The sequence below is a fragment of the Astatotilapia calliptera genome, chromosome 19 (genome assembly GCF_964374335.1).
Source record: "Astatotilapia calliptera chromosome 19, fAstCal68.1, whole genome shotgun sequence".
In the NCBI taxonomy this organism is placed as follows: Eukaryota; Metazoa; Chordata; class Actinopteri; order Cichliformes; family Cichlidae; genus Astatotilapia; species Astatotilapia calliptera.
Window position 1 is genome coordinate 24,250,578 of NC_137440.1, and position 23,449 is coordinate 24,274,026.

A 23,449-nucleotide genomic window follows, 5' to 3' on the forward strand; every position below is an offset into this window, starting at 1 on the left:
ACTGTTCTAATAAAAGAGTCCGACTTTTGGAAGCTAATCTAATTGAGAGAAAAAAGGTAGATGATAGCCTATGCGAATCATCCATCTTCCTTCCACCCACTGTCAAACCCATCAGGGCAATTTTGAAGTTATATTCAGATACAGACGAAGATACATTCAGATGAAGAGGTGGAAAAGCGAGGGGTGAGGGGGTGGGGCAAGAGAAAAAGTGGGTGGATAAATGCATCTGTAATTGTCCAATGATTCATCATCTGCGGACAGCTAATTTAGTATGTCCTCACTTTTTGTCGACTGGATGTGTCTGCCCGCTCTCCCGTGCCCACAGGAGAGCAGATATGTATAATATAGAAATAAACTTTTCTTTCCAGCTCTCTCTTCACACACACAAAAGGAGTGACATCATTCTGTCACTGGGAGAAAATGGCATGCTTTCCACTGACATCACTCCACATACTGTTGCCAGGAGACAAGGGAGTCAACATTAGTTACTATGGCGACTGCACTTCACCTTCAAAGCTCCTGACCTTTTTGGTTGTCTATGGTAGACTAGAATGTGTGTGACATGTATATTTGTGACATGTATATGAGTGTTTGTGTATGCGCACAAAACACACAAGGCAGGACGGTCTTCCATCCTTAGTGTTGTGCAACATGAGCATTCAAGGTCTTGTTGAGTCATCCACTGCAATACAGTAGTTGTTACAGGACATGCAAGATTAAAGGACTGCAGTGGAAAAAAAAATGCAATGAATGAAACTGCTGATCACATGACACTGGGGCACCAAAAGCGCCGTTACTACTTAAGTTGGGAGTCAACATTTCCTAAACTTAAAAAAACAAAAGATGACGGGAGACATCAGTGAGTCGATACAGCATATTTATTTAGATATATATCTCTTCATTTAAAAGACTGACTCATAACAGTGTCCACTGCGTTTACCTGAGGACAGTGATTTTTAAAGAGGTCCAGCATCGACAAGTAAATGTAAAAATGAGCAACACAAAACGGCACAGGTGAAAGAGACAGATTTCCAGCTGGTTTGGGAGTTTTAAGTGGTTTGAAAAAACAAAACATTTATATAGTACCATATTTGGTAAACAAACATGCTGATGATCGAGTTGTTAACAAAACTATATCACAGTGACTAGAAACAGCCCCTTTTGACATAAACTCGAGGAGCTTCGGATTTGCATAAACCAAACAAAACAAAAAAAGACCCCATTGTCGACTCTGTTGTGTGCCAGACAATTAGTACTTCAAAAGTGGATTGAAGTCGTCAGCTAGATCACACATTTCACAGTGTTACAGAAACTGCTGTAGACCTCCAAACACAAAAAGCTTCTTTACTCACTCAAGTAAAAATGTAATTGAGTTTGAACAGAGAGCAAAGGCAAAGAGAACAAGAGGTGAAACATGCAGCTGAAGAACTGCTTCAATCTTCTTTCAATTTCACTCCTTTTTTGGCACAACTGGAGTCGCTTTCTCAGCTGTCATTTGCTAATTGAGTTTAGCCGGCGCATCAATGCCAGTCCTCTGGAGAGGGATACCAGCAGTGGTGGGCATTACAGGGCTTTTTTGGATTAGGTTGAGTTCAGGGCCAGTTTTCCACTCCAAGTCTGGTTCTCTGTGCCACCCTGCACATTGAGGGGTAACGTTGTCCCAACAGGACATTCTTCCACCCCAGCACCACACACATCCCGTCTCTACAAGGTGTCTCTTCATCCCCAGAAAGGGCACAAAGCCCATCTGCTTCTACAGTAAGCCAGACTTATCAGTCAGATCTTTAATTTTGATAATAATACAAGTGCTGCCTCAATATAGCTACAGGCAACCCTGCCACTGACATGTAGATCTACCGCTTCCTCACATGACAGACTACTTGCTTTTGATTGCTTTTTGTTTTTAAAGTTGACATTTGCTTTTCTCACTGCTGGGTTTACATGGAAAAGCTGCATTGTCATATTGACTTGAGCAATTGAGACATATACAGTGAAACCACCATATAGGCTAAAAGGGTAATTATACCCACTAAACGTAAACAGTTTTACTCATAATGTGCCTTAATAACTCTCTGGGAATTACATCTGTCCTTTTTTTCCCCTTGCTGAACACTTCTAACAGAAGCTGATTGATTTAAACAATCCAGCTTATACTGCTAATGTGAATATTAGCAGAAGTCAAATCATCATACATATACGTTCTGTACTATGGCTCTGCTCCATTCATGATTTAAAAAAATTATTACAGCATACAATAAAATACATTTCAAAAATATGAATATCTAACAAGTATGACAAATACCAACAGCAGTATTTTCTGACACAGGTCCATACCGAGGTCCCAAACAACAAACCATGATAAACACCTACTACATGAAACGGATAAAAATGGACAGACGGCAAGCTAAATAACAGTGATTACACAAGAAAAGTCACAGAAAGGGCAAGTGATACATCATTTACGATGAATTCCCTAAACCCAACACAGTTTAATATGGTTAACATTCCTTCCCCCCCCCCAGAAAGCTCTTTCCACTGAAGCCATGCATACCATCGTGGGTGCACTTATTTTTGTCTTTCTAAGGCATGGAGCACTAGGTCCCACCATGGGATCCTTTAGCTCACTGGACTGAACAAGTGTAGACAAATGAGTCCTCAGTCTTTGCTGAGTACAGGTGGTAACACGTCATTGTTCATTCGCAACTGTATTTCCTCACTTCATTTTTCCATCTAGCAATTTATTGTTCTCACTGACGTCAGCAGACATCGACTTCCAGTATCGATGGCAGGCCATCTCCAGCATCTCAAGCCCTCCAAAGCGCTTGTGCTGAGCTATGTACACTCCAACCATGATCAGGAAGTAAAGCCTGAAAGGAGCCCAGAGCCACAGGCCAGTGAAACACAGAGCAATGAAGCTGCTCCAATACAGCAGCGAGGCCGCTTTGATCAGAGTAACTCGCAGCTCTGACTTACAGGGTGGTACTCGTGCAATGCCATCCCTGTCAAAGGCGCGGGGCTGCCCTGAGTAAAAGTCCCGTAACCGGACCTCCTTTTCAGCCCAGCGCTCCCGACACCAAGATTCTAAGTCAGAGGAAGAGGTGGGAAGTGCAGACACTGGATAGCGCCGGACATGGAAATGGATCTCACGTGGGAAATGGCCGGATATGAGGTGGCGTTCTGTCTGTGGGATGTTCTTAGGGTAGGCGACTGTAATGTCATGGACGGCATCCAAATTATCACCTAGGAAAAAAGTAAAAAACAAGTACAATTTAAAATGATGAATGGGAGAATAACACGACTTACTATTTTAAAAAGATGAAAGCAAATTCATTTAGAAGTGTGAAAAACTCTACTTCCGATCCAGAACCACAAACAGTAAATCTTTTAGACATGAAGACAAGCCACTGCAGGGAGAATTATTATCTCTCTTACAAAACCACACTAGTTCACTGGCCCCGTTACTCAGACACCTCCAATTATCCAGTAACTCGCCGTTTTAAAACTACCGTCATCACTGATCTACAGTGCCCTTGTATACACAGGGGGAACAAAATAGATTACCAAAAGCACAGGATGACACCCGCAAGCGCCTGCTCTCACAGTAAAAATAGAGCTTAGAGGGGCACAGTGGATATGGACAGGGAGAACATGATCAGCATGAGTATGTCAGTCAGTGGCATAAAGAAAGGGAGATGAAAATTGGCTTAGTCTGACGATATCACAGTGTTTCACAACACCTGCTTGGAGAGTCTGTGTCACTGCTGAGCATGCAGGGTTGGTGGGGGGGGGGTGAGACAGCAGGACCAGAGATGGTATTTATTTAAGACCTTTGGAAGACTGCCAGGTTGAGCTCACACAGAAATATGATAATATCGGGTAGCTGTAATGACTGGCATTGGGATGAAGCATATGTCTGAGACTCTGAAGAATAACAGGTATAATCCCTCCTTGTATGAACAGCGTCAGTGGAATAAGTACAGTCATCGTAGCAGCGTGTCATTTTCAGTTGGTTTTAGAGATAAAATATTTCCGTCCTCATGACAGGCTTTGTGTCCTGGTTATTTTCATGTGAACGCATTACACTGTCTGGCTGCATGTAGATGATTTCAGAAGCTGTTAATGTCCTTCAAAGCTGACCTTTTCGTAGTCGGTCCACAATGAAGGTGAATCCTGTGGTGCGGGGATGAAGAACATACTCAAACTTCGGCAGGCTGTTCTGTGCAGCAAACGCGTCGCTCTTTGCCCTTGTATTTTCTGCAGAAGACACACACCATAAAACTTGAGTAAAAACTCTGTAAAAACATATCATGTTACTCATTCTCTCCAGGATAAATGTTTTTACTGGGATGCAATCAAGACTCTAAGTTTGTATCATATGACTGCTTTAAGAAGAGTGCATAAACCTTTATGTAGGCACAAAAAATAAGGTAAATAAACCAAGAATTGTTTTAAGATGCTAGGAGTATTAGCTGTCTGTATTCATTTTGACTTTGTACTTTAAAACTATTAAACTTAGAGTACCTTTACGATGAAATTTATACTGTCAAACCAAAATACCATGGACAAGATTAACTGTTGCATATTAGATAGCCTTAATAATAACATCAGCCGAACTCATGGGGATACATAATCAAAAAATTCCAGTGTACTATTATAAAAATAGAAGTAACAATAACAACATGGGTTACGGGATATGATTAGATTCATTAATACACCCACTAAAGATAAACATTTATCCATTTATAAAAATCCATGGGGGGGCATAAACACAGGAAAGGTGACTATTTATTAGCCAAACATTCCTCGGGAACTTGTTGCTGGAACATGTAAACTATATCATGACTCATAAGTTATATTATGCAACAAGAAGCAAATTCAGACAGAGTACTCAGACAACAGACAGCTCTGTTGATCACACCTGTTCTCTTAAACAAAGCTGTTTGTCATTCCTACACAGTCTCTTATTCAATTCAGTTTTAAAAGCTTTATTAAAAAGTTTGCTCTGACCTTGATCCTTTAGTCTGTATGCCTCTAGGATAAGCAGTGTGGGACTAATGAACTTCCACGTAAGAAGTCAACATACCGTGTATATATCCCCTTGTTTCTTGCGTCAAATCAAGCCTTGAAGTCTAAGAGGCTTACTTGCAAACACACTCGCAAGGGTGCAAACATAACACCAACTGTAAAGTATTACTTAGACCCTACTGGCTAATTATGATGTAACTACATTCAGCTCAACATGACATCATGATATGTAAATGGGAGTTAAGCTTCTCCCAGTAATGCTACTCAGGACTTTGACTGGCTCAAATGGGATCTGAAGGGCCTTTAGGCACAAGTGTCACTCTTGCTTAGACCGAGAGATCAGAGCATTCTTGCAGAAATGGCAGTGACAAGAGATTTAGATATGTCTTATCACTCTGAAATTGTGTTTGCATAACAGTGTCGAGCGCAAAGGCATGCAACAGGTGGAGCGCTACGCTGAGCTCTGGAAGCCGACTGGTGGGTAACACATTTTCAGAGTAATAACTGAAATATGGACAGACTGCCCCATGAATGAATTAAACACTGCAAGGTTTACACTTCACCGGTAAGGTCGGTGCCTTCTGGGAAGAGCAGCAACTGTAAGGGCTCTCTGATGTCACAAAAGTAGTCCAGCATGTTCTCCAAATGCTTCTTGTCCTCCTCCCAACGACGCTGAATGAAGACAAAGCAGGCAACCTGCATTGCCCAACCTGCAAAGCAAATATTAAGTTGTCACATGTCTGCTTATCAAGGTAAACTGGCTAACATCTTAAAGTAGGAGCTGAACTTGTATAACACATTAGTGCTCTAACTTTACATCATAATGTTCCTCTTTTATATTTACATTCAGCCAAGTCAGTCTTAATGGTTTTATCTCCTCTTTCAGCATATATTACATTATAGTTTGTGTAAGTGTACACGAGTGTCTTTGTGTGTAGGAAAGGGCAAGGCACCCACTGTATACCCACCAAAGCCAGGAACAGCCTTAAGCGCAGCCTTGAGGCAGATCTTTTCCAGACGAAGGTAGCTGTACCTGAGCAGACAACACCAAAGGAACATCCAGTCCAGGCGGGTACGGTGGTTCATGATGATCACGCTCCGCTCTCCGGGAATGAAACCATCACCTGTTATTACCACCTTCACTCCAAATACTAGCTCCAGCAAGGACTAGAAAAGAGAGACAAGGATGGAGGGAGCATAAAAGAACCGAAAGGGAAGCGAGGGTGACAGATAGGAAGGTGGTCAAGGATGATGACAGGAAAATCATAGAAAGGGAGGAGGCGGAACTAGGAAGAGGTAAAAGAGCCAAAAGAATGAGAAGATAATAAGATACTGGTACTGGTTGGATATTATTGCCATTGTTCATGGTCATATAACCAATCACAGGTGATTTTACATGGCACCACCTTGTGTTTCATCTGATAACGAGCAGGTATACGATCATCAATTGTTGCAGTCATGATACACAAGACCTTTGCCTTGTTCTCAGGCATAATTGGAATAAATGAAGTATAGTTTTGACAAATTAAGAGAAAAGGCATATTTTCATCAGCCTATGCACAGGTAACTTAAGACCATCTGTCGCACACAAGTAGGTTAAGAAAAGGGTAAGCTGGTGTACGCACCACAGGTAGGGTGAGCCAGGTAGCCACAATTCGATCACTGAGCCAGCGGTACCAAGCAGGAGACAACAACATGAGGGGTAAAACTGGCCCCAGCATGAAGACGCTCCCGAAGAAACTACCCAAAAACAGGGTCACCACAAAGTACAGGCCCCGCACTGACACAGCCATCTGCAAGAGATGAACAAGACAAGATTAGCTGAGTACAAGTCCATACAGAATAAACATAACAGTTTTAAAGAAACACTGTTTTATTAAGTGGGTGGATGATGACAGTCACTGTATTCCAGACTTGGATCTCTGCTATGGAAAGAAGCTAAGAAGAAGAACATTGATAATATGAAACAAATGTGGTTTTTAGCGGTCTCGCCAAAAGCAAAGATTGCAGTTCTGTTGCTCTTTTAATATATTTACCCACAAACAGTGGAAAATCCAGGGCAGACATTCCTAGGGTGGAATGTAAATGGGGGAACCTTTTGGTCTGTGGGTGACAGATTGTGGGTGCACAGTCACTAAATCACGTTTTGTTGTGGTTTTGGAATTATTCACTGAATGTACTGCTGGAGAAACTTTCTGTTATTCTTAATAAAATGGCTTTGTTGAATGAAGATCTTAAACTATCACTCAAGTATAATCAGGAACAGAACAGAAGAATTAAAATATTGTAACAGGAACTTGGATGCAATCAATATGGCAATATATGGAGTGTTAAGACACTGAAAGCAAAAAAGCCTGGAAAATGATACTCTTACATTGAAAGTCTCAACTGATTAGGAATGCTAGGTATGTTTTTACTGCATTGGGTGTGTGCTTAGGATCACTGTCATGCTTAATAATGAAGCTATTGCTAGTCAGATGCTTTCCAGATGGTACTGTATGATGGATGATGGAAAACCTGACAGTCCTTTTCAGTGTTCATAATCCCATCAGTTTTGTCAACATACCCAAATCATGACAAAGCCTCCACCATGTTTAACAGATTGCTGTAGCTGCTTGCTGTTGTACCTCTCTCCTTAACCTCCAAACTGATGACTATTTGAACGAAGGTGCTATAAGATTGATTGCCACCGATTTTTCCAGTGATTGCTAGTGATCTTTGGTTCAATCCACTGAGACCATTTCTGATGGGGCAAACAGTGGATGGACTGGTTCATATATTGTACTTTTCTGCTCTTTTCTACTCTAGCATTCAAAACGCTTTATACAACATGCCTTATTCAATTCACACAAGCACTTTTTTTCTACAGCTATGTGCCTTTCTATCTAACATTCCTACTCCGATGGGGCAATTTAGGGTTCCGCATCTTGCCCAAGCGTACTTAAGCCCCTTTCACATAGAAAGCAACATGTGCTGCGCTGACCGCTAGCTGGAGAAAATGGCCCAAAAATTGTGTTACACTCCACTTTTACTTGTTTCTTCATCCCTTGCATTAGGGACCTTTTTTATGCTTGAATTATTTTATAAGTTAGTGTTAACTGGTCTACCAAGGAATAGAATGGAATGAAATGAGTGAAAAAGTAGCCAGTGTATAAAGTAAAGAACCTAAAGACTACTTTTAAAGGTTAGAAGTAATGAGTACAAATACTTACTTACTTAGAATTTTCTGTAATTGAGTAGTTATTTTTCTGACAACTTTTTACTTTTACTCCCTACATTTTTAAACAAATATCGTTACTTTCTACTCCTTACATTTTCAAAACAGGCTCCTGGTTTTTGGTTTAACATTTAAGGGGAGTTATTATTTCACGTCACTGCAGGTCTTCAAACAGCAAACTGATTTGAGCCTAAACAACACATGAAAGGGGAGAGAATGAGAACTAAAACCACTCAAGATAGAGAAAGACGGGACCGGAGAGGAAGAAGAGAGAATTCTATTTAAAGGTAATAACTGCTCATGATAGTTGATCAACTGGAACTTGAAAGCTTACATGCAAGTCCTGATTTTTTTATGTCAGATGTTATCTGTATATGTGAAGCAATGACTTTTCATATTGTGAAGCGTTCTGCAAAACAAACTGAGGTATGCCAAGTTTGTGTTATTCAAAAGCGGCATGAAAATACTCTGCAGCTTAGTGCAGCATAAACAATTTAGATTTGCCGTACTGTGATGGATTTAAAGCAAAGAACGTTGGGTTACTTAACGTAATCCCTGGTTCTTTGATAACAGAGTGAGGTGTTTCACTATGGGAATCGCCTCGGCGTGACCAACTACGGAAGCTCCAATGACACCACGTCTGTCTATGACAGACCTGTCGAGCCGTGCTCAGGGCTCCGCCCCCTCGTACTAACACGGCCGACCAGCTCCTCCTAACTCATTCCAAGCAGATTTCTTTCCGTGCCTAAGCAAGGAGGGAAGTGTTGGTGAAACACCTCACTCTGTTATCAAAGAACCAGGGATTACGTTAAGTAACCCAACGTTCTTTTTCTAACTTCGCTCGGTGTTTCACTATGGGAGATATGGCCCACTCCCGGATTGCGCCAGCTCCCGAAGCTACTCTCCAGTGCTACTCCAGGATCTCAGGTCGAACCTGAGGCACCAGAATCCAGCACCGTCTGAGCCAGGGATGACTGTGCAACATCCAGCCGATAAAACCGGACAAACGTGTGCGGCGTAGCCCAGCTTGCTGCCGCACAAATATCCTGGACTGATACACCTCTGAACAACGCCCAGGATGTGGCCACACCCCTAGTGGAGTGTGCTCGGAGTCCCGGGGGGGCCTGCAAGCCCTTACAGCTATAAGCCAGAGCTAAGGCCTCTACAATCCAATGAGCTAGTCTCTGGCGTGATACGGGCCTGCCCTTGTGAGGGGAGGCCCAGGAAACAAACAGCTGATCCGACTTCCTGAATCCAGCTGTTCTGTCAACATAAGTCCCCAAGGCCCGGACAGGGCACAAAGTGTTCAGCCTCTGCTCCCTCTCGGAAGAGAATGGAGGGGGGTGAAAAGCTAGGAGCTCTACTGTAGGGCACCTGTATGATGTTTCCAACACTTTAGGGACAAAGGCTGGGTTAGGCCTCAGGAGTGCTTTAGTGAGTCCCGGGGCCAACTGTAGACAAGAGGGGTGAATAGACAGAGCCTGTAATTCACTAACTCGCTTGGCTGTGGTTAGAGCCAACAGCAGAGTGGTTTTAAGAGAGAGAAACTTCAACCCCACTGCCCCAATAGGCTCAAAGGGGTGGTGGGAGAGGGCATCTAAAACGACTGACAGATCCCATAAAGGGACCAGTGGTCTAGAAACTGGGAGCGTTCGACGCGCTCCTCTCATGAAGTGACCTACAAGGGGGTGCTGCCCAGCAGGTTTATCACCAAACCCCACGTGGCAGGCTGAAATAGCTGCTAAATAGACCTTTATAGTGGAAAAAGCTTTCCTTTTGTCCAGCAAGTCTTGAAGAAAACACAACAGCTCCACCACTGAACACTGAAAAGGGATAATCTGCTTTTCATGGCACCACTCTTCAAAAACACGCCATTTACTGCTGTAAATGGAACGGGTGGAGGAGGCTCTGGCATTCTGAATGGTTTCAATAACCTTCGGAGGCATGCCTGCTGCCTTCAAATTCCACCTTTCACGGGCCAGGCCCAGAGAGCAACCTGGTCTGGATGGGGATGGTATATCTCCCCACGCGCCTGAGACAGAAGGTCCCTGCGGATGGGGAGTGGCCATGGCTCGTCCACCAGAAGCTGGATGATTTCTGCTATCCAGTGTTTGGATGGCCACCGTGGAGCTATTAAAATCAGAGACAGCCCCTGATCCCGCACTCTGATCAGTGTTGGGGAGATCAGGCTGAGGGGAGGGAAAGCATACAGCAGAGTTTTTGGCCAAGGATGGGCCAGCGCATCCACGCCCAGTGGCGCGTGTGCGTCTGACAGGGAGAAAAACAGGGGGCACTGTGTGTTTTCTCGCGAGGCGAAGAGATCTACGGCAGCCCGGCCGTATCTCTGCCAAATCTGCTCCACCACCTGTGGGTGAAGCCTCCATTCTCCGAACAGTGGATTTCCTCTGGACAGGAGGTCCGCCCCCCTGTTCAGAATTCCTGGCACGCGAGTTGCCCGAAGGGAGAGGAGCCGAGTGCTGCTCCACATAATTATTTCCCTGGCTAACCTGTGTAGCTGCCGGGAACGGGTGCCGCCCTGGCGGTTGATATAAGCAACTACAGTGGAGTTGTCTGTTTTCACTAAAACATGTTTACCCCGGAGATACGGCAGAAAATGCCGTAAGGCTAGGAGCACCGCGCGGAGCTCCAGCACATTTATGTGATTCAGAGTGAGTCTCTGTGACCAAACGCCATTCACTGCTCTGCCCATCATAGTTGCACCCCAACCTGACAGGGATGCATCTGTGGTCAGCGTCACCCTGGATGATACTGCCCCGAGCGGTACCCCCGCCGCGAGAGCTGTCGGGCTCCTCCAGGGCCGGAGAGCCGCAATACACGGCTGCGTTATTTTTACACCACGACTGAGATGTCAGCGAGGGCACAGCTGCAGAGAAGCGACCCACCGCTGAAAATCTCTCATCATAAGCAGCCCCAAGTGTACCACCGATATCACCGAGGCCATGAGGCCGAGGAGGCGGAGACAGAGTCGGAACCGCACGACTTTCCCCAGCTGAAAACGGGAAAGACAGTGAGTGAAGGATGCGATCCTCCGCTCTGAAAGTGCGATACGATAAGAGATGGAGTCTATTCTGAGCCCCAGATACTCTGTAAACTGTGCGGGTTCCAAGTGGCTCTTTTCCAGGTTGATAGTGAACCCAAGCTCCGTGAGGTGATTCACCACCACCTCGGAGTCTTTGATCGCCTGCTCGCGCGATCGTGAGCATATTAGATAATCGTCTATGTAAGAAAATATTCTGATGCCGCTGTTCCTTAACGGAGACAGCGCTGCCTCCACACATTTGCTGAACACCCTCGGAGCTAAGGATAGCCCGAATGGGATAGTTTGAAACTCGTACGCTACGCTCTGATAAGCGAACCTGAGATATTTCCTGTGTGGAGGATAAATGGCGATGTAAAAATATGCGTCTGATAGGTCGATTGTAACAAACCAATCGCCTGTGTGAATTGAGCGACAAAGCATCTTGCGTGTGAGCATTCTGAACGTGTACTTTCTCAAATGCTTGTTTAACACACGCAGATCCAGAATAGGACGGAGCGACGTTCCGTCCTTTTTCGGGATGAGGAAATAGCGGGAGTAAAAGCCCTGCTGAGCTTCTTCGCTCGGAACCGCTCCGATCGCCTGTTTGTGTAACAGGGAGGATATTTCCTCCTCCAGCACATTCGCTGAATCGCGACTGGCCACAGAAGCTAACACTCCGCCGAATCTCGGTGGTTTTGCCGCAAACTGTAGTCTGTAACCATGGGAAATGGTTGACAAGACCCAGGGATGAACTGCGCATGCGCGCCACCGCTCCAGCCGCTCTGCGAGCGGGCCTCTGAAGAAGCGGTAGCGTGACGTCACCCCTGTCTCCCGGAAGGAGTTGGGGCTCTCCCCCTCAGGAAGAGCGTGAGCTCCCCCCGCTGGGAACAAAGACAAATTGCAGTGATTTTCTTTTGTTTTTATTTTGAAACTGGGGGGACATTCTGCCCTTGGCAAACTGCCTGGCTGCAGAAATGCACGTTTTATTTCTTTTGTTACCCCCAAACCACAGTGAAGTGTCTGGTGACTCTGGGCAGTGCTTGGTGACACAGACAGAGTGTTTAGAAGTGTTTGGTGACACTGCGCCATTTGTCCACAAGTCTGTCCTCCCTGAACTGGAGGAGGAGACTGAGAGGGTGCTCCTGGTGAACTGGAAACTTCCGGAGACCCTGAACTTTGGAGTGATTTGGTTACCCCTTCTAACACCTTCCTTCTCTTTGGGGAAGAAAAGAGGGGTGACACAGAATGCTGCAGGTGTGCTAGGCTGACCGCTTCTTTTTCCCCTCTCCGGGGTGTGACGGCTTGTTCTTTGCAGCAACTGCTGCAAAGGAATGCTTGCCCCAAGGTCTTCGGTTCTCTACCTTGGCCTGGTGGGCACCCTGCTGGCCTCCTGCTCCTCTCTGCATTCTGACCCCACTCTGTCTCCCTCTCGCAGCTGCTGCTGTTGCTGCAAAGCCAGCTCTTGGCACCTGCTGGGGCTGAGAGTTAGGTTTTCTGGGTAAGCAGAGATTGAATGCTTCACCCTCCTGCTTTCTGCGGGTGCTTGTTTCTCTCATTCTCTCCAGGGCTGGGCCAAAGAGACCCTTGGTTGGGTCATAGGCTGCATCCATGACCTCAGCCTTCTGAGCATCACCCAGGCCTGACAGGTTTAGCCACAAGGCTCTCTCACCCGAGACTGCAAGGCCCATAACGCGACCACACCCTTGGACTGCTCCCCTGGAGGAGCGAAGAATGAGATCATTAACCACGCAGATTTCATCCCAGAGGGCTGGGTTCGGGGAACCCGAGTCAAGCTGACGGCCCATGTCTTCCAGAATTTCTGCCTGATATGCTGATAGCAGTGTGACTGCATTAAGCGAGCACACTGACTGTGCAGCATATTTGTATGTCCTTTGATAAATAGATGCCATGAGGCGATCTATCTTGTTGGGCAAAGAAATGCTAGAAGAAGCTGAGATTGCCCTGCGGTTAGGGTGAAGGTGATACGCCACTGAAGGCTCCACTGCTGGGGGTTCAGTCAGCCCCAGTTCACCCATCCCCTGGATCTCAAGCTTAGAGCAGCCCTTGGTCGGAAGCTTGCTTTTAAAAGGGCTTGACCAATAGCGACTCATTTCTTTCATGCAGGCTGGGACTGCTGGCAGAAGCTGCTTTGATGGCGGCAAGGCTGGTGGGAGCCTCTTGCCGTCATACAAGTCACGTTCTGCCCCTTCAGCATCCTGGGCGGCTGGCCATGGGATGCCTAGCTTGGCAGCAGCCCGTTTACAGACCTCGTACAAATTGCTGTCCACCAGGGGTGCAACTTCAGCCCCACTCGGTGGCCTGGACTGCTGGGGAGGAAAGGTAGAGTCATCCTCCTGTTCCTCATCCATGTCCTCCAGGTCGAGGAGGTCGGAGTCGGCATCGCCCTCCGCGTCCTCGCCACCCGGCTCGCCCACGTTTTGATCGAGGAGGTCCTCGAACGATGGGGGCATGAGCGGGGACTCTTCTTCCATCATGTCCGCCCAGCTTGTGGAGGCTCGCGGATGACGGATATCGCTCGTAGCAGTAGCAGCCAACAGGCAGGGGTCCTGACTGTTCGTTACTGCTACTCTCAGCCTCCTTTCCAGGACTTTCTCTGGCATCAAAGCACAGTGTGGGCATCCCTGAGGGTCCGCCAGTGAAGCCTGAGCATGCTTGGCACCCATACAGACGATGCACATTGGATGAGGGTCCCTGCCCGAGATGGTGGCACCGCATGATGCGGGGCACGGGCGGGATGCAGCCTCTTTAGCCTTCGGCTCCGACCTTTTGGCGGGAGTAGGAGCCGTAGACATGGTTAGCGGAAAGGGGTGAGACTAGGCTACACCAGGCTCGTCTCGACACGTTAGCCCGTAAGTAGCTAGGACTAGCAGCGGGTGTTAAATCCGATCTAGTCGCGGCGGGAGTCAGCTCGTCGTGACACGTTGGCTGCACTCCGCTAGCCAATATCGTTAGCAACTTAATGCTAACCGAACCCTACGTCGACCAACAAGCTAATGCTAGTGAGACGCTAATGTGGTTCGTGGCCTGCTAACAAGTTAATGCTAGCCAGACACTGAACGAACAGCTCGCCGTAACGCGTTAGCCCGAGTCACACAACGTCGGCTACCTCGCTAACTAAAACCAGGAACCGCTGGGACAGCTCGCCTGACGCGGTTGCTGTTCCACAGTGCAACTCTAAGTACACTTCTTTCGAAGGACTTACTCAGCACAATCCAAACTGGAACCGGAAAAACTGCGTTCGGCGACGTACTCCTACACGGGACGCCTGAGAACTGTTAAGCAGCTAATCAAGTTAGCCTGGATGTGCTGAGGGAGCTCAAAGTAGTTTCTCACGGGAAGAAAACGAGAATGAGTTAGGAGGAGCTGGTCGGCCGTGTTAGTACGAGGGGGCGGAGCCCTGAGCACGGCTCGACAGGTCTGTCATAGACAGACGTGGTGTCATTGGAGCTTCCGTAGTTGGTCACGCCGAGGCGATTCCCATAGTGAAACACCGAGCGAAGTTAGAAAAAGAACTGTGTGTGACTAGTGCACAGTGGCTGTGGTGCTCAAGGTGAGAATTCGGTTACATCAAGTGTAGCACAGTTGAATTTGAAGTTAAGCTGATGAATCTTAGATTCATTCACTCAATTCCACCTTCATACCAACCTTATACAGCCTAGTATAAAAATAACATGCACAATATACTGTCATCACAGAGGATGCCAAGACAACTCCTGAGACATGTGCTTATATCTTGTTGAATTCAGTTGTGCAAATCCACAAAGACGAGTAAACCTCAGAGCTGCAGTGGCCCAGATCACCTAATCACAGCCTGTACCATTAAGAGTTATTACTCATTTCCCCACATTGAGCCACTACAACCCCACGCGTTGAATCCCACTTTAACCACCAACTGTACTCATTTTTCAGTTTAAAGGTAAAGTCATCCTCTGTTCTGTAAGCAACAGAAAACAGAGGAATTTCTTTATTTTCTCCAATTGTTTGTTCATATTCTACATAACTGATTCAAACTGAGTGCATTCAGTAGAATTAAAATTTAGACTGAAATAAAGTTTCATCTACCAATATTATTTTATTATTGTATTAATATAGCACAAGGTTCAGTTAACTTTGCACAAAGATAGATGGTAGAATATCCTCCCAGAGAGCTACTTTTTACTTTCTTGCTTAGAGTACATTTCAGAACTTATACCTTTTCACTCGTTGAATAAGTACTTCAGCTTTTACTAGAGTATATTTTAATACTAATATCTGTATTTCCACATAAGTACAGAATGTCTGTACTTTTGCCACATCTGACTACTTTAGAAATTACAAGGAGGACTGGTTACTTGGAAACAAACTATCAAGAAATGACAAGTGGCTGCAAATTTTCCACAATACTGTACATGTACTTCCAAACTGGAAGAATGGATTCAGTATGGTGAAAGACTGGGACACAGAGACTTACTCATTTGTGTAATTTCCAGGTAGTGGTTATTATTCATGAGATATACACATTTTTTAAAATGTGCTTTTATGAAGCGGTAGTTAAAAAAAGCAAGACTAAAAACTTCACAATGGAAATGACAAAAACAACTACACCATAAACTTCGGCTGTTATTGAACCTTTGAGCCACTGACTGCACTAAAAACATCACAAGGTGATAAACTCGTGGAAAAATTGGTTGAACCACACTTAAACTTTATTGTATTGTAAAGTTTTTCCTCTGCTTATCAGATTCAGGGTCTCAGGTGTAGGTGGGGTCAGGAGTGTGGGTAGAACCTATCCTAGTTACCATAAGACAAGAGGTGGGGTACACCATAGATAGCTCTCCAGTCTGCTGCATGGCTTCCAAAGAAAGACACACAATCATTCACCATTGTCTTTGGATTGTCAGGGGAAGTTGGAGTACCCGGTGAGAGCCCATGCAGGCACGAGGAGAACATTTGTAGGCCGCTAATGAACCTTTGACCCACTAACCCTGCTACCAAGAAGCATTAAAACATTACATGATAATGAACCAATGGAAAATTTGATAAACCACACATTTTATTGTGTTAGGAAAATTATCCTTTGAAGTCATTATAAGCCCACGTACAAACTGTCATTGACATGGTTGCAAACAAAACTGAAACCTGATGCTGTATGTACTTTGTAATGGTGTCAAATCACAACAAAACGCTCAAGAACAATCGCATCACTCTAACACAAGGTAAAAGGGACTTAATTCAGCCCTTGTCTTTTCAGAGATATGAGAGGTAAACATTTCAACTTCCAATGGTAATTGAAAGTTGAATGTTAATTTGTGCTTCGCAAACTTTCACACAGGTGTTTTCACTTAGTTTTCCTGATTACACCCCTTCTTATGCTGCATTAATGGCACATCAGAAGTGGAAGGTTGGAAAATCTAATCAGGAATCTCATTGGATTTAACTGATTTATGTAATTTCTTGGCTGCCTCCTGGTTTGCTTTTTAGCCATTTTATGAATAACAACCCCCATCACTTAACTGAAGAAACAGATGAGCTAATAAGGCTTGTTTGTTTGATTTTTTTCCCTGGGGAGAGATAAGAGTGGATTCCCCGTGTCCACTGAATGCAGCATTAGTACCAAGACTGGAGACCTCCATGTATTTCTTAGTATGGTTCCACCAAAGCCTGGGAAAAGGCTGAATTAGCCTGAAAAATGTTAAACACCTGTTATTGCACAAGGCATTGACATAAAAATTCAATATTTATGAAAAAAAAAATCACCTTTCGAAAAAAACGACAAAGTGTAGACCAATGTCTTTTGATCAATCAAATACAAAATAGTTGGTTAATTTAAGATGAACTAAACCTGTCTTACAAAAGTTTCTAGGGTGATCTAGTCACACAGCCAGTGTGATCACGATGAAAGCAAGCATTATACCAGTTTGCTGCTAAAAATAAATGTCATGGCCAAGCTGGTACTATCCCTTCTGATACTAAACACAAAACAAGAGTTCATTATTGATCTGTCAGGCAGTCATAGTGGAGGAGCAACACTGTGTCATGCCATTCCTTAAGTATATAGTTTACATATTGTTGTGACTTGTGAGGCTCATTCTCCTTATCTTGCAGACAGAGATGCAGAGATTACATTTACAAAACAGCTGGGCTGAAAAGAAATTCTACACAGTGATCTAAGGTCTCTGCATTTTTTTTTTTTCAGGAGATAAACAACAAGATATCAAGCCTCAAAACAGTGTGCTTTCTATTTTTTCAGAGTAGCTGGCACTAGCTGTCTGCCTATTGTTTTGTTGTAAATGCATCAAAAAATGTAAAAAAAAAAAAAAAAAAAAAAAAAAAAAAAAAAAAAACACAAAACAAAACACCAGCAAAGTAGAAGCGATACAATCTTGTACAGTCTAGGGCTGTGCGATATGACCAAAATCTCATATCCCAATATAAGAAATTCTATCGTCCTGATAACGATATAAATCACAAAAATGTAACATTTTCTGTAAATTCTGTGAATCTCGGGCAGCTCGTCTTGCGGGAAGTGTTTCCAGCTGCGCGTCATGTGGCTGGAGTCGAGTGTTTTAACCGATGCATGAAACGATACATTTTTAGACATAAGTTGTAACGGCCGCCGTTTTCTTTGTATTTATTACACAGCGTGCTGCGGGGAAAAGCCCGTTCTAACGTTTGAGTCTAAGGTTTATTTTTTAGCACCTGGCGGCTCTTTTTTAATTCTCATCTGTAAATAATCTGCTCTTTCACGTTATTCCGTTTATTTTGAAAAGTCTCAACAGGATCTTGAGCTTTATTGTGAAAGGTTTATGTGGAACATATACAAGCGGACACGGGATGCTGTTACCGTCGTTGTTGCTAACCACAACGCATAAAAACAGGCGCTTATCCGTCCATAGTGTGGTTATATTAAATATAAGAGAAAGAGAGAACTTTAAGAAATTAATATAGCCACTACAGTGACCATCAAAACGATGAAAAAATATTGCCGTAAACAGTTTATTTTGCGACACCACGAAACAAACGATAGCGTAAAATGAAATGATAGACGTTTTTATATCGTCATCCGATATATATATCGTTATATCGAACAGCCCTAACACAGTCCATGCGTATCTTAACAGTAGGGCTGTGCAATTAATAAAAATGTTAATCTCAATCATGATGCTGGCTTCTCACAATTAAAGGAACATGATTGAGTGCCACTGAAAATGTATGCTCTGCCAATAGAAAGTAAAAGCAAATCAAGTGGTCGCTAGATTAACATGCCTCCATAAGCCAATCACAGCTGTTCCCTGCACTGTGCAGCTTCAGGTTTCCTGGACTAGACGGGCTTAGTAAAAGTGCGTTAAAAGAGAGATACATAACCAAATTCAAATGTGTGGCACGGCAGGAGGTAAAGAGCTTTTCCCTTGAATTGAATCGTCATTTGCTGTTCGGAAATATTGCAAATTTAGGTCAAGTGATGTTAACCAGGAACAAATTATATGCAAAGAGTGCTGTAGAGTTGTGTCTGCACCGCAAAACCACACAGGTAACTTATTCAGCCACCTGAAAACAAAGCACAAACTGCAGGCAGGTCAAGAAAATCACTGTTCAGCTCGGACTTCCATAAAAGTGAGCAATGATGCAGTGAAATCACCAACGCAGTCGCATTTGGGCAAAGATGCAAGGGTCAACCAAACACGGAGCATAACGATGGCTTCAGGGAAAGGTTTAACATACTGGTCAAAAGATGCTGGCCATCTTTTGATTGAAAGTGTCTTGTGTAGCTGTGGGAAGACCATATACACTCCATGGCAGGGTGCACACAATTATTTTTCTAAAGTGGAAATACCAGTGCCGTATGTAAAACACTACTGGGGAAATACAGAGGGATCTCACAGCTGTCAAGCACTTTGCTATTAGTTTTATTCAGATCAGGTACAATGAATGAAGGGAAAGACTATTTTATGCACTTCACTTGGTGCAATTTTTAAAAAGATACATTTTTTCTTCTAACACGTGCTGAATTTGGGTATATAAGGAAAAGCTATTTTACTTTACTGAAAAAAAGCTTTTGTGCCAATAAATAAAAAAATAATTACATTTATAATATTTATTCTGTAGACGAAAACTATCAGACTGCAAAGAAGATAACATAAACAAGTCTGACTAATTTAACGAAAGGAGTTAGAAATGTTTTTGTATTGCTGATCAGACGGAGCCTGTCATTTTCCACCACACCCTGAGGTTTTGGTGGAAAGCAATACAGGGTACAGTCACCTAGATACTGTGACGTTATCTTTACTGATATCTGCATGATTTCAGACTGAGTCACTAGACAGAAATCTAACCAGAAAACATTCCAAGGGATCGCTTGTGATCATCTCCACGCTAGCCTTGCTCATCTCAAACAAGCCTATTGAAGTTGGGCAAGTTGAGACATTACACACCTTCCTGTATTAGTAGTTTTTAACCTACTAAAACCGCACGTAAGCAAGTAACCTAAGTGTCAAATATTTTGATGTAATGCACCTTTGCATGCTTGGCAAACCTGATTTGATAATAATTTCCCCCAGGGATCAATAAAGTATTCTGATTCTGATGCTCGATGAGAAAAAGCCATGCCAAATGATTTGTGTACATTACAGAGAAGGGCGTGGAAACCCTTATAATCTGTAAGACTTCGGTCGTTGCTGTGCTTTTTGGAAGTCGAATTTCCCAGAGGAACCCACCCGAGGGATTAATAAAGTTCTATCTTATCTTATCTTAGACTTACTAGTTTTACAGTTAAGCCCTAAAGCTGGTCAATTACTATTAAGAAGATGAAAGGTTTAAACGGAGAGGCACAGCAAGTCCCTTGCTGACACTGGCATCTCCGAGCTCGTGCTACTGGGAGCAATTTTCTCCTGCAGGTGTTTTCCTCTCTTACGTGAACTTCAGCTCTCACCTTACACCTCAATTACTGTTATGACTGTACAGGCTTCTGGTTCAGACTACCTTCCCCAACACTTTCATCATCCTGCCCTTGTTGACACCTTCTGCGGCATCATGACACAGCAGGTCTCATGGCACCAATCAAAGTGGCAGAAGTTGCATTTAAGCAATCCAAGAGTGTTTGTGCATGATTATGTTGGCATTTAGGGTTTAAGGGTTGCTGGTTTTAACAACGGAAAATGTGAAGCATGAGAGGGCTGAGGACAACAAGCTTGCTCAGCACAATTGCCACAATTAGGCTACGTCCCTTTCCACTCACACACACACAAATAAAACACACACCCTTGGGTGGCTGCTGAAACAACTAGACAAGGCTATTCATACATGCAGTAAAAAGGCCTGACACACCTGGAGCCAGTGATGTGAGAACTGAGTGGAATTATGAAAATTAAATTGTTATATAAACATGTTTTTTTCCTGCTTGGCATATACACATGAGGCCTGGTAACACTATTTGTGCAAGACATCCAGGGAAACTTGTTTTCATACTCCAGGGCCAGCATTGCTTGTGAGTTTGATTTATTCCCGTCTACTTGGTTGGTTTAACATTTATTTAATCACCATAGTAATGATCCTGAAATAATTTCCACAAACAAACAAACAAACAAACAAACAAACAAACAAACAAACAAACAAACAAACAAACAAACACACACACACACACACAAAAAAAATTTGGACCAAAATATTCATTCTAAGGGCAGAAAAAGAAAGCAGCGAGGGAAGATAATAAACATAAAATCAATACACAGGATACATTTGTTGTATCAGAAATGTGACAAAAGCTCCTGGAAAAACACAATTGACTATAGAAGGCTTAATAGAGGAAGCTGGTGGCTGTTGTCAAAGAGGATGTGATGGAAAATCTGGTCTAAACTTTAGTGACAAAACCATTTTTTGTCAATCAACTTCCACATTCTTTGCAAGCATACTTCCTGCACGCAGGTGAGGAAGACATATTAAGTAGTCCTGCTCGCTTCTCTTATTTTGTGCCCACTTGGCTCCTGTCCTTCCCATCTTTCTTTGGCACCACATTTAAGAGGTGTGGCAAGCAGCTTGCAACATTATGCCACATTGTAAATTAATTAATTAATTGCACTATTTTGTACATGCAAAAAAAACCCAAAACAACAACTGAAAATAAATTAAAAATGCAAGGCTACAAAAGCGCTTTCCAAACAGGTAATCAAAGAAAACAGAGTTGCTTCCACACAAACTAAACTATTCAGGCTGAAGTATAAATCTGTTTAATCACAACTCTGGTCGAGCGGATTTGAGAGAAAGTTAGAAAGGCGAGGCTGAGATGGTTTGGGCTTGTGCAGAGAATGGATAGTGGATATATTGGACAAAGGACTTTGAATAAGGAGCTGCCTAAGTCTGGTCCCAAGAAAAATGTAGCCAAAATTAAGGAAGGTGTTTGTGTTGGTCCTGAAATCGGTGAAATGATGCTTGACAATGAGTTCAGAAGCCAAATGGATCAGCGGCATGGGAAGCCTTCGTGCAGGTTGTCCAGAATTTTCTTGGAAATCACAGAATTGTGCTCAGCTTATGGATAACATGCTAAAGGCATTTCAGCTAATGACTGCAGAACTTCACTTTAGATGCACTTCTTACGTTCTCATCTCGACTTTTCCCCCCACCAAATCAGTGATGAGCATGGAAGAAAGTCTTCATCAAGAATAAAATGATATCAGGGAAAATTCAATCCTAGCATAATGGGTGACTACTGTTGGTTCTTGCTAAGTCAAGCGCAAAAGCAAATGTATTAAACATTGTTTAACATGTTTAATTTTGAGCTAAATTGACAGGAATTTGCTTTAGCGTCTTTGTCTGGTGTTGTGTTTTGGTTTATTATCAGAATACACACATTAAAACTATTTTGTAGGGGAAATGCTTGAAATTCCAGATATTGTGTTGCTATATTGATATTCAAAAGTGATGTGTATCTCAAAAACCTGACGCAAGTTGGTTGTACTTCTGAAATCAGTGTAAAAAACAAGAACAAAAAAACAGATAAAAAGCAGGTGTGAGGTGCCCAATAGCAAACAAAAAAGAGTTTTTTGTAGAGCAGTGTTATCAATAACTATAACAATCTCATGTTAAGCAAGTCTTTATTTTAGATAAGGGGAAAGCTCAATCGCCTCAGATAAAATCTATATGCTGGTTTGTTTTGAAATTATAGAAATTTATTAACCCCTAAGGCTGCCTGAAAAGGAAACTGATATGCAGTTACTTTGGGTACCTGTGTTTCCAAACTACGATATCTTTTAACTAATATCATACAAGGGCAACTGACAGCAACTTACGCCACCTTTAAAGCAACAATAAAAGTAGCTAATGGACCATCGATCGTACCATACTTTTTCCACTATACCAGGGTGGGGCGAGTAAGGAAGGAGGACTTTAGCCAGAAAGAAAGCCTCGATTAGCCTAGATTTAAGTTTAAGCTAAGAATTGTGCCATATTTTATCTGTAAATAATAATGTTGCTACGTAAATATTGACCTAGCAGCAGCCTTTAATGCAATAAACCACGAGGAGATACTGCAGTCAAATGGATTGGCTAATGGAGACGCTAATGTTTACATTCTGACAGTGTGTGCTCTATTACGGTGAACACATTATGAGGAAGGGGTAACCATACAAGCACCACTTTGCCTTTCCACAAACTGCCTTTAAAATCACTTGGCTACAGAACAGCTCATCTCCAACGTACACGCTAACTGCTACATTTATTAAACGAGAAGCTACCTTAAGGTAAACTACTAGACTTTCAATGGTGATGGCTAATGCATCGAGTTTTGTGAAACACATACAATTTAAACATACCCACCTTTCGTGCTTATCCTTCACAATCAACGATCGGTGCGGGTGTGCTAGTCACGTTAGCTCCGGTAAGTCCAAACGCTGGGTTGCGACATACTAGCAGCTAGCTAACTAGCAAACATTAGCAAGAGGAGCTCCGCCAGAACACGAGAGCTGGCGCCGGTAGAACACCGGCTGAAACTGCCTCGCACCCGCTTTGTTTCGTGAAGTATTTGCTGCTCTAATTACGGAGCCGAGGCAGCTTCGCTTTATACGAAAGCATTTACTTACTATTAAAACAGAAACTTACAGCATCAGCCATAACGTTTAGCTAGCTGAAGCCGACCTCTCAACTTGCTACCTCTCACCTGTCTTTACAGACAGGAG

General features: G+C 43.5%; 1 protein-coding gene and 1 pseudogene across 2 annotated transcripts; both read right to left on the minus strand.

Moving 5' to 3' along the window:
- Window positions 1–860: 860 nt before the first annotated feature.
- Window positions 861–23,449, minus strand: lclat1 (lysocardiolipin acyltransferase 1). The gene is made up of 6 exons (XM_026151461.2): window positions 23,091–23,449; window positions 6,651–6,818; window positions 5,994–6,192; window positions 5,589–5,735; window positions 4,138–4,254; window positions 861–3,240 (listed from the first exon to the last, which is right to left on the minus strand). The coding sequence occupies exons 2-6, from the start codon at window positions 6,816–6,818 to the stop codon at window positions 2,714–2,716; spliced, it is 1,158 nt and encodes a 385-aa protein (XP_026007246.1). The 5' UTR covers window positions 23,091–23,449; the 3' UTR covers window positions 861–2,713.
- LOC145422532 (uncharacterized) lies at window positions 9,038–12,100 on the minus strand (annotated as a pseudogene). The gene has a single exon (XR_013903843.1). The product of XR_013903843.1 is annotated as an uncharacterized LOC145422532 (transcript).

What these genes read in the sequence shown, in the direction of transcription:
- lclat1 (XM_026151461.2), bottom strand. Translation starts at nt 6,818, where the DNA reads ATGGCTGTGTCAGTGCGGGGCCTGTACTTTGTGGTGACCCTGTTTTTG. An exon ending in CCTGGCTCACCCTACCTGTG is followed by an intron (nt 6,193 to 6,650) that starts GTGCGTACACCA and finishes TCTCTTTTCTAG; the next exon opens with TCCTTGCTGGAGCTAGTATT. An exon ending in TAAGGCTGTTCCTGGCTTTG is followed by an intron (nt 5,736 to 5,993) that starts GTGGGTATACAG and finishes TTTGCTTTGCAG; the next exon opens with GTTGGGCAATGCAGGTTGCC.